The sequence below is a fragment of the Lipotes vexillifer genome, unplaced genomic scaffold (assembly GCF_000442215.2).
Source record: "Lipotes vexillifer unplaced genomic scaffold, Lipotes_vexillifer_v1.1 scaffold261, whole genome shotgun sequence".
Classification (NCBI taxonomy): Eukaryota; Metazoa; Chordata; class Mammalia; order Artiodactyla; family Lipotidae; genus Lipotes; species Lipotes vexillifer.
The window spans coordinates 241768-253414 of record NW_006778216.1 but is presented as its reverse complement, the minus strand read 5'-3'; the positions used below and the strand labels follow the sequence as shown (position 1 = coordinate 253414).

At 42.4% G+C, this 11647-nt stretch overlaps 1 protein-coding gene across 1 annotated transcript in view; it reads left to right on the top strand.

The window, feature by feature from the left end:
• The window catches only part of CIDEC (cell death inducing DFFA like effector c), an 8296-nt gene extending 2112 nt beyond the window's left edge, over window positions 1–6184 (top strand). The window contains exons 4-6 of the mRNA XM_007451533.1: window positions 2791–2949; window positions 3034–3221; window positions 5982–6184. Coding sequence (XP_007451595.1) covers window positions 2791–2949; window positions 3034–3221; window positions 5982–6144 — 510 coding nt within the window. The 3' untranslated portion in view covers window positions 6145–6184. The remainder of the gene's footprint in view (window positions 1–2790; window positions 2950–3033; window positions 3222–5981) is intronic.
• The last annotated feature ends 5463 nt before the right edge of the window (window positions 6185–11647 follow it).

Here is an 11647-nt window from a genome sequence, read left to right as displayed (position 1 = left end):
GCAGGGATGGAGTTCATGGCTTAGATGGTGAAAAGATTTCCTTTCTAATGGCAGCTCCAGTGGGCTTGTAGTGCCCACCTGGAATCTGTCTGTCTGTTGACAGGGGGAGGGCAGTACATTACCATCTGATACTAACAGTAGGTCAGTGGTATTTTTGGAGTCTATTTTTCTTACTGGAGGGACTCTTAGGTTCCCTTTTCCAGTAGTACTTAAACTTGTAGAATTGCCCAGAAGTTGGAGTATTGAGTAAGATTTTAGAGATTCCCTTCCCTATCTCCTTCCCTTACCTTCATGCAGGGCAATTCTCCTTCAGTCTGTCTCCTACATTGGCCTTCCATGCAAAGCTTTGTTAACAGCTGTGGAAGACTTTCTTCAAACTATTGATTAGGTGGGACTTCCCTGGTGGTCCAGTGGTTAAGACTTCCTGCTCTAATGCAGGGGGCACAGGTTCAATCCCCGGTTAGGGAACTAAGGTCCCGCATGCCCCTCGGCACGGTCAAAAAAAAAAAAAGTAAAAACTATTGATCAGGTAAGCTTTCAGAGAGGAAACCAAGGACATGCAGCTCTTGTGGGTGGTAGTAACATTGGACAAGAATGACACCCTTCCCCATTTCCATGCTCCCCCTACACTTGGTTGGGAGTAACTTGCCCTAATCTTTCCTTCTTGTAAAGACACCTTTCCTTCTTACAAGTCATAGTGGATTATGGTCCACTCTAATGCCCTAATTTTAATGTAATTACTTTTTTAAAGACTCTATCTCCAAATATAGTCACATTCTGAGGTACTGGGATTAGGACTTCAACATATGAATTTGGGGGGGGATACCATTCAGCCCATAATACATAAAAATCAACTGAATAGAACTGAGAGTCCAGAAATAAATCCACGTATCTGTGGTCAATTGATTTTTAACAGGATGCCAAGACTATTCAATGGAGAAAAAATAGTAGTTTCAACAAATATTCCTGAGACAATGGGCTATCCAAATGCAAAAGAATGAAGTTGGATCCCTCCCTCATACTACATATAAAATTAATTCAAAGTAGATCAAAGACCTAAATGTAGAGCTAAAACTATAAAACCCTTAGAAGAAAACATAGGTATAAGTGTTCATAACCTTGGTTTCTTAGATATGGCACCAAAGCACAAGTAAGCAAAGGGAAAAAAATTGGACTTTATCAACATTAAAAACTTTTGTGCATCAAAGGACACTATCAAAAAAAATGAAAAGATAACCCACAGAATGGGAGAAAATATTTACAAATCACATATCTGATAAGGGTCTAGTATCAAGAATATATAAAGAACTCTTAAAACTCAGTAAAAAGATGATCCAGTTGAAAATGGGCAAAGAATCTGAGTAGATGTTTCTCCGAAGAAGATGTACAAATGGCTGATAACACATGAAAAGATGCTCAGCACCCTTAGTCATTAGGGAAATGCAAATCAAAAACACTTCATACCGCTAGAATGGCTAAAATAAAAGACAGACTAAAACAAGTGTTGGTGAGGATGTGGAGAAATTGCTGTTGGGAATGTAAAATCATGCAACAGCTTCAGAAAACAGTTTGGTATTTCCTTAAGAAGAGTAAACATAGAGTTATTATATGACTCAGCAATTCCAATCCTAGGTATATATCCAGGAAAATTGAAAAGACATGTCAGACAAAAATTTGTACGTGAATGTGCATAGCAGCATTATTCACAGTACTCAAAAAATAGAAACAACCCACATGTCCATCAACTGAAGAATGGATTAAAGATGTGGTATATCTATTTAGTAGAATATTATTCAGCCATAAAAAAGTAAAGAATCATGCTGCAACATAGAAGAACCTTGAAAACTTGTTAAGTGAAAGAAGCCAGTCTAAAAAGACCACACACTGTGTGATTCCACTTATATGAAATGTCCAGCATAGACAGATCCACAGAGATGGACAGAAGAGGAGAGATTGCCAAGGGCTAGGAAATGAGGAGTGACAGCTAACGGGGCTAGGTTCCTCTTTGAGGTAAAAATGGGGTTGAAAATGTTTTGAAATTATACAGTGGGGGTAGTTTCACAACTTTGTGAATATGCTAAAAACCACTGGATTGTGGACTTGAAAAGAGTGAATTTTATGGCATGCAAATTATATCACAATTAAAAATTACATGTGTGACTCCCATTATATTTTTTTAAGTTATTTATTATTTTTATTTATTTATTTATTTATTTTGGCTGTGTCGGGTCTTACTTGTGGCCCACGGGATCTTCGTTGAGGCATGAGGGATCTTTCATTGTGGTGCGTGGGCTTCTCTCTAGTTGTGGCATGTGGGTTTTCTCTTCTCTAGTTGTGGCGCGCGGGCTCCAGGGTGTGTGGGCTCTATAGTCTGCAGCACGCGGGCTCTAGTTGAGGTGCACAAGCTCAGTAGTTGTGGCACGCAGGCTTAGTTGCCCCGCGGCATGTGGGATCTCAGTTCCCTGACCAGGGATCGAACCCGCTTCCCCTGCATTGCAAGGCAGATTCTTTACCACTGGACCAGCAGGGAAGTCCCTCCCATTATATTTTTATTGGACAGCACTATTCTAGAATATTAACCATGAGGTCAGATACCAAAGGATACCATAATATAGGTTCTTTGGATGGTGATCCCACAGCAAGAGCCCTGGGTTCCAGTCCCATCCCATAAATCCTGGCCCACTCGTGTGTGTGTGAGGTGTGCCAGCTGAGCTGTGTGATGTGGGTCTTCCCCACACCAGCTCTGTGGCTACATGTGATGGCAGAAGCATCACTTACCTTATTCTCCAGGTCCAGGATACCCTCATGCTGGCAGACAAGCCTTTCTTCCTGGTGCTGGAGGAAGATGGCACAACTGTAGAGACAGAAGAGTATTTCCAATCCCTGACAGATGACACCGTGTTCATGGTCCTCCATAAGGGGCAGAAATGGCAGCCCCCATCAGAGCAGGTGATGTCCCACCTGTCAGGGAGAATACTGGGAGCTTAGGAGAAATCCTTGAGGGGTGCCAACCACATGCTTGTCTTGATGCAGGGCACTAGGTACCAACTCTCCCTCTCCTGTAAGCCTGCCAAGAAGATTGATGTGGCCCGAGTAACCTTCGACCTGTACAAGGTGAACCCACAGGACTTCATTGGTTGCCTGAACGTGAAGGCGACTCTCTATGGCACATACTCCCTTTCCTATGATCTGCGCTGCTACGGGGCCAGGCGCGTCATGAAGTGAGTGAATTGGGGTTAGCTGGGGACAGGCTGGGTACACTGCAGTGGGAGAGGCGCTATCTTCTCCCATGCACCTCAGGCTTCCCGGAGCCTGGGCCTGGTGTTGATGCTGACAAAGCATGACAATTAGCATTTGTCTAGGACTTTATCGCTGAATTCATGTTTTAGTTTATAGTAGTATATGCCAAAGGGATACATATACTCCAGCTGGTGGAACCTGGATACATTTAGCTTTTCTAATTACCTTCCACTATAACAACTAATTATTTTTCACCTAAAGTAGTAAGTTTTCCTAAGTAGTCTTCTGATCTTTTGAAAAATGAACATGTGTCAAAAATTTTATTGAACTCAACTAGTGAGAGAACCAGCAAGAAGTTATAATCAGTTCAAAATTCCACCCATATATAGATCCAACAAGAATGCTGAGCTATTTATAAATACAAAATTGGTTTTCATGGGGGTGGGAGGGATGAAATAACTGTCCTTCCATAGAACAGAATTAATTTGTATGTCTATGGACAATAGTCATTTGTATCATCTAATGAACTTTCAAAGAAACTTTTTACTTTACTTTTGAAAGTCTAATCAAGTATCACAGGAAGCATGGGAATATATTTAATCATAGGACAAGTACTGTTATGGTAGTGGTTTCCAAATTCAGCTATTCCAGTGGTGCTCTAGAGAATTCTTACCTCATTAGGCGGATGTAGCCACTGAGGCAGAGGCGTCCAAATAGTCGAAAACCACAAAGCTGGCCTCTTGCCAGTTACTTCTGACAGATGCTACTCCTCCCCAGTTGCTTCATTTAGTGTTTACTGAGTACTCTCTGTGTCCTGGCCCTATGCTATGAGCTAGAGACACAGAGATAAATAAGATGTCAGAACAAGCTCCATGAGGGCAAGAATTGCTGTTGCCTCCAATACCTTGGTGAATGCTGGTACATAGCAATAACTCAAATAATTGTACAATGAATGAAGATACATATGATCCTCATTCTCAGGGGCTTCTGAGAAATCCTACTCCTTCCAGAGTTCTGCCAGAACGTATGTAGCTAGAGCATACCAGACCTTCTTGGCTTTCCGAGTTTATTCTCTGCATTCCCAGTCTGCAGATGAGGGACCTGAGGCCGCGTGGTTCTGCCTGCCACAGATAACACTCAGCGGCAGGCTTGAGCCTCGTTCTATGGCAAGAAGTTCCATTTTCCTCTTATACCAGATCATATACCCCTCTTGATCTGGACTTGCTGCCAGCAGTTTGCAGATTGCAAAATCTAGAGCAAGAAGTTTCAGCCTTTAAACTCAGTCCGTCTAGGGGAAGTGGGACCCTCAGACCTAAACATAGTAGGCATATTGGTCCCAAAAGAAAAACAAAAGACAACAGCAAGCTGGAATCAGTGGAATGACTTAGTGGCGTCAGCAAGTGTTTTTTCTTTAATGGTGGTAAAATACAATACCATAAAATTTACCATTTTAACCACTTTTTTTAAAGTATAAAGTTCAGTGACATTAAGTGCATTCACAGTGTTGTGCAACAGTTACTTGTGCATCTATTTCCAGAACTTTTTCATCATACCAAACTGTAACTCTGTACCCATTAAACACTAACTCTCCACACCCCCTTCCCCCAGCCCTGCTAACCTCTGTTCTACTTCCTGTCTCCACTAATTTTCCTATTCTAGGCAACTCATGTAAGTATAATCATACAATACTTGCCCTTTTGTGTCTGGCTTATTTTGCTTAGCATAATGTTTTCAAAGTTCATCCATATTGTAGCATGTGTCAGAATTTCATTCCTATTTATGTCCAGACAGCTGGTTTGAAGCCTCAGTTCTCTAATTTGAGAAATGGGTATACTTCTCAGGTTTCACCTTTAAATTTTTTAAGTGTTTTCATGTACAGATGTTTATGATTCTAATTGTCTTCCTGTCCCCCTCCACCTCAGCCATAACATAAGTTCATTTACTGAATGAAGGTTAATAGAAGACAAGTTTTAATATCAGCCAGAAAGAACTTATTTTCCTTTTGTTTTCTTCTCCCTGATCCCTCCTAGGACTAGTCACCCCTAGTGACCCTCACCTATCTCTTTCAAATAGATCTGGATAAGAATTCGGTTGAGGTAGTCAAGCATTCAACCAGCTAGTCTCGACCCTACGTTTCTCCTTCTCTTCTACATATCAGGTCCTGTGTTAAGTGATGTATGTTATTTCATCCTCCTAACCCTGTGTGGGATCAAAATGGTATGATCTCACTTTACAGATGAGGGTGCCGAAGCTCAAGTTTGCCAAGGTTGCCACAGCTAATGAAACTGAACTAGAACTCAGGCCTGTCTGACTGGAGTTCTGTCCTCAGTACAGTGCAACACCAGACATGGAGATCTTCACGTCCAGCACTCTGAAAATTAGCTAGACTACAAATGACTTGGAAACACTTCTGTCTAGAACAGAGGTTGTGAAGGGCAGGGTCATGTGACAGAGATCAGTCTGGCTGGCCCAAAGTAGCATTAGAAAAATACAAGGCCTTGTTAAATGAGCTTGAATTCTGCACGAGAAAAGGGAGGTTGTGGACGTCTCAGTTAAGGTACGATTGCAGGTAACACTGTAGACCCTGTCCCATTTGCTGAGGGAGGGCAGCATCTGTTCTGTTTGCACATCACTCTACAGTTTATGAAGTTATGAATGCAGCGTGGGGGAGCAGGCATTTGGGGGGAGGAGGAAGGGGCTTTCTTTGTGTTTTGACCCTAGTGCCTTCTCATCCCACCCAGAGAAGCTCTCCGCTGGGCCCTCTTCAGCATGCAGGCCACAGGCCACGTGCTGCTCGGCACCTCCTGTTACCTGCAGCAGCTCCTGGATGCCACAGAGGGAGGGCAGCCCCCCAAGAGCAAAGCCCCATCCCTCATCCCGACCTGTCTGAAGATACTGCAATGAAAGCCCAGCCAAGGACTAGACCGGGGACGCCATGCTCAGCTGGTAGCACCCACAAGCCTGGCAGCTAGAGAGCTTCTTACCTTCCCAACACCTCCCTCAGCCCCACAGGAACATGCATGATGAAGCAGGGGGAAGGGCCGGAAACCTGGGCTGGGATGGCCAAAGGAGAACTGAGGGCTCTTGGCTTGGCCCGGCTCCTTCCTGCCCCAGGTAGCTTAGCGGGTCAAGACTGGTCACCAGCAGGCTATGGCAGGGAGGCTGCCCCTCAGCAACCTGTCTTCATGTGCTACACTTTCATTACACTGCCTACCTCCTGGCCTCCTGTCCCAAATGCTTCTGAGTGAATTGTCAACCCACTCGTGTATGATACTAGAGAGTTTGCAATAAATTATTTATGCTGATACATCTTCTTTGCTTCTGTTCTTTGCGAGGTGAGGGTGGGGTTCTATCTGGAAAGTTGGTAAGGTCTAAGGGAAGAGAGAACTCTGTTGTCAAACCATTCTCCATAATGTGGGGTTATAGGAAACAGCACTTTTTCTACCAAAAAAACAAACAACAAAAAAAATTAGTTAATTCTGAAACTAATGTCTGCTTAATCTGAGGCTTGAGCAGATCTCGTAATGAATATGGTAAATGACAATTTCCAAAATAAGCTTGCCTACCAGAAGGACTTTGGGAACACAAAAGACCCAGAATTGCCAAAGCAATCCTGAGGAAAAAGAACAAAGCTGGAGGCATAACCCTCTCAGACTTCAGACAATACTACAAAGCTACAGTAATCAAAACAGCATGGTATTGGCACAGAAATAGACATATGGATCAATGGAAGGAAATAGAGAGCCCAGAAATAAACCCATACCTACAGTCAATTAATCTTCGACAAAGGGGTTAAGAATATACAATGGAGAAAAGACAGTCTCTTCAATAAGTGGTGCTGGGAAAACTGGACAGCTCCATGTGAAAGAATGAAATTAGAACATTCTCTACTACCATATACGAAAGCAAACTCAAAATGAATTAAAGACCTAAATGTAAGACTGGGTACTATAAAACTCCTAGAGGAGAACAGAGGCAGAACATTCTTTGACATAAATCGCAGCAATATTTATTTTGGATCTGTCTCCTATAATAGTGGAAATAAAAGCAAAAATAAACAAATGCAACCTAAATAAACTCAAAAGCTTTTGCACAGCAAAGGAAACCATAAACAAAACGAAAAGACAACCTCCAGAGTGGGAGAAAATATTTGCAAAAGACGCAACAGACAAGGGCTTAATTTCCAAAATATAAAAACAGCTTATATAGCTCAATATCAAAAAAAGCAAACAACCCAATCAAAAAATGGGCAGAAGACCTAAATAGACATCTCTCCAAAGAAGACATATAGATGGCCAGTAGGCACATGCAAAGATGCTCAACATTGCTAATTGTTAGAGAAGTGCAAATCAAAACTACAATGAGGTATCACGTCACACCAGTCAGAATGGCCATCATCAAAAAGTCTACAAATAATACATGCTAGAGAGGGTGTGGAGAAAAAGGAACCCTCCTACACTGTTGGTGGGAATGGAAATTGTGCAGCCACTATGGAGAACAGTATGGGGGTTCCTAAAAAACTAAAAATAAAGCTGCTATATGATCCAGCAATCCCACTTCTGGCCATATATCTGGAAAAGACAAAAACTCTAATTCAAAAAGAGACGTGCCCCCCAGTGCTCATAGCAGCACTACTTACAATAGCCAAGATACGGAAGCAACTTAAGTGCCCATCAACAGATGAATGGGTGAAGAAGATGTGGTACATATATACAATGGAATACTACTCAGCCATAAAAAAGAATGAAATAATGCCATTTGCAGCAACATGGATGGACCTAGAGATGATCATAAAAAGTGAAGCAAGTCAGACAGAGAAAGACAAATATCATATGATATCACTTCTATGTGGAATCTAAAAACATGATATAAATGAACTTATTTAGAAAACAGAAACAGACCCACAGACATAGAAAACAAACTTATGGTTACCGAAGGGGAAGGGGGAGAGGGGGACAAATTAGGAGCTTGGGATTAACCGATACACACTACTATATATAAAATAGGGGGGGCTTCCCTGGTGGTGCAGTGGTTGAGAGTCCGCCTGCCGATGTAGGGAACACAGGTTCGTGCCCCCGTCCGGGAAGATCCCACATGCCGCGGAGCGGCTGGGCCCGTGAGCCATGGCCGCTGGGCCTGCGCATCCGGAGCCTGTGCTCCGACGACGGGAGAGGCCACAGCAGTGAGAGGACTGTGTACTGCAAAAAAAAAAAAAAAAAAAAAAAAAAAAAGGTAAACAAGGTCCTACTGTATAGCACAGGGAACTATATTCAGTATCTTGTAATAACCTACAATGGAAAAGACTCTGAAAAAGAATATATATATATATGTATAACTGAATCACTTTGCTGTACACCAGAAACTAACACAACACTGTAAGTCAACTATACCTCAATTAAAAAAAAAAAAGAAGAAGAAGGGCTTTAAGGGGGATTATGGGATTAAGGCACTCTTCCATTTTCTCAATGTCACATTTTAGTACAACCTTTTAAATGTGTAGGTGGGAAAGTACTAGTCAGGCTGTAATGCAACTCTCCTCTGAAGCCTTCCCTAGCTTGCCAGACAGCCCTCCTTTCGTGTTCAGAACTCTTAATCTTAGGATTTCGAAATGAGCCGTTAGGTAGCCACAAAGTATTAGTTTATCAGTGTGAGCTGGCATTTTTCAATATCAAGCAACTCAAACAAGACAAGCATGAAAGGCTAGGTTGGTAGGAGACTGTGCTTTGGTCTGTGCCTCTCAGATTCAAATATGTGTCATTTCTGACTCATTATAAAGGCTACTTGGGTTTATTAAATACTAAGACAAAGGCCTATGTTACCACAGTTAAAGTCTGGAGGGTTACTTCTGGCAGCTGACCCAAACCCTGCAGCTACGTGTGGAAGGAGCTGCCAGAGCTAGCAAAGAACATTTCCATGCCGGGCTTTCCTGCTCTTGCAGCTATGGTTGGAGGCCTGGCTCAGTGCTGTCCTGGGTCCATGGGGTAGGCCTTCTGGTATGAAGGCGTGATGTTTACATCAGCACAGAAGCTATTCCCATACAACTCTTGCTGAGGCTGTGGCCTACCTGCTCTTCCTGTGAAGTTAGTCATAAACTGAGTCGGGCTGGGGTGGCTGAAACTTGGAATTTGTCCCAACTTGCCTTCCTCCTGATATTCTGAGTTTCACATGTGAGTCTTGAGTGGCTGATCACTGTCTCTTGGCACTGAGCCCTCCCAGCCTAGGGATAATTAGGTGTCTTCCTTTTCTTCTGGAAGCTTGGAGATTAATGGAGTCGCACCAGCTGTGGGCAGTGAACAGGAGAGGGCAGGCTTTGCTGAGGCTGGGGCGTATGGAGGGAAAATTCCAAAGAGCAAGGGAGCTAAAGCCTTGGCAGGGCCAGGGGCCAGTCCAAGTGGGGGAATGGCCCTTCCTGGGGCCAAGCGTGGCCAGTGGAGGAGAAGTCTGCTGTCGGTAAGGTAGGCTGTGTCCTGCCCCTCAGCCTCCGCCTTTCCATCTTTGCTCAAGCTGCAAATCATGAACGCACCTTGCAGAAGAGGGGTTCCCAAATACCATGGGGCCTTAGGACACAGCACAGCAATGTCCAAGCCCAAAACAAAATAAAATTACTTGCATTCTTGCTAAATTTCTTGCCAGTCCTATCTGAATTTGTGCACATTTAAAAATTGACTTTTGGGACTTCCCTGGTTGGTCCAGAGGTTAAGACTCCGCGCTCCCAATGCAGGGGGCCCGGGTTAGATCCCTGGTCAGGGAACTGGATCCCACATGCTGCAACTAAAAGATCCTGCGTGCTGCAACTAAGACCCAGCACGACCAAATAAATAAATAAATAAATAAATAAATAAATATCTTTTAAAATTGGCTATTTAAATCTTTGAATTAAAACCAATTAATTTTATTGAGCTATAATTTACATACAAAAAAATCTACCCTTTTAAGGTATATAGTTCAATAAGGTTTGGCAAATTTATACAGATATGTAACCACTAGTTCCAGTACACCAAAAATTTCCCTTCTTCCCCTTTCTAGTCGATTCTCATTCCCTCAACCACTCCAGCCCTTGTCAACCACCGACTTTTCTAAAATGTCATGTACCTAAAATCACACAGTCTTTTAAAAATTTTATTTCTACTTATTTTCATTATTTAAAAAATTTTTTATGAACCATAGTCTTTTATATCTGGCTTAGTTTTTCTTTTTTGGCCACACCATGCAGCATGCAGGATTTAGTTCCCCAACCAGGGATCGAACCCGCACCCCCTGCAGTGGAAGCAACCACTGGACCACCAGGGAAGTCCCTTTTTTCTTTTGGTCTGGCTTATATTTTTAAACTAGGGCTCCATTTGTGTCTGAAGAAGAGATATATCAATGAGGTTAAAAATTTAAGCAGTTCTAAAGGGTAAAGATAATTATTCACGTTCTCACTTCTGATTCCTTTTCTGGAAGCAACCAACATCTCATTTGTGTATGTCCTTTCAGAAATGCAGAAATATATAAATATAATAAATATATGTAAATCACACGCATGCAGGTGTATGCATATCCTAGTCACACTGTTCTTCACTTTGTTGTTTTTTGATTTAATATATTCTGGAGATTGATTCACATTACCACATGTAGACCCCTACACATTCTTCAATTAATGGCTGCATATGTATGCGCTACAATTAATTTAGCCATTCCTCTGTTGACAGATGTTGGTTTATCTGCAGTCTTTCACTAATGCAAACAATGAATTGAAAGTTACAGTGCTCTTAGTAAACAAAATAATACACAGGTTGCATGTAACTTTTCCACTGTTGTAATTACAGGAGAGAGCCCATTTTGCTTTTTGCTTTTTTTGCACTTACCGTCTTCTTTTTCCTGTTGCCGGCGCCCTCTCCTCCCACCCACACCTTTCCCTCCTGGTGAATTGCTGAGTTCCTCACAGTCTGTCAATCACAACCCCTGCTGGGGAGCTTTCTCAGATTTCAGCGGGCTCCTGGGCTCCTCACTCTTCTCTCTCTCAGTATCTCCACAGCTTTTTGCCAAGGTGGGTTGTGATGCTGGGATCTTAAAGGTGAACTTCTTGTGGTTGGGGCCGAGTCTTGTTGATCTGTTTGCAGTTCACAGATGCCAAGTCCTTGTGTAGAGTTAGCATTCAAAAAATGATGAATGGGTGATTAATAAGATTTATTTCCTTTATAGATCTAATCAAAGGACAATTTGTTTCCGGTTTTGAGATTTGTTTTGGTTTTGCTTTTATAAATAGTGGTGCAGTGAACGTCTTTCTGTCTCTGGCCTTTTTTTCCTTTTGGATTTTGCACCAGGCTGTGTTCTTCAAAGCAAGTTCACTGTACCAATGAGTGTGGATTTTTTTTTTTTTTTACTTTTCCAATTTGCCTTACAAAATTGTGCGCAATGGCGGTTT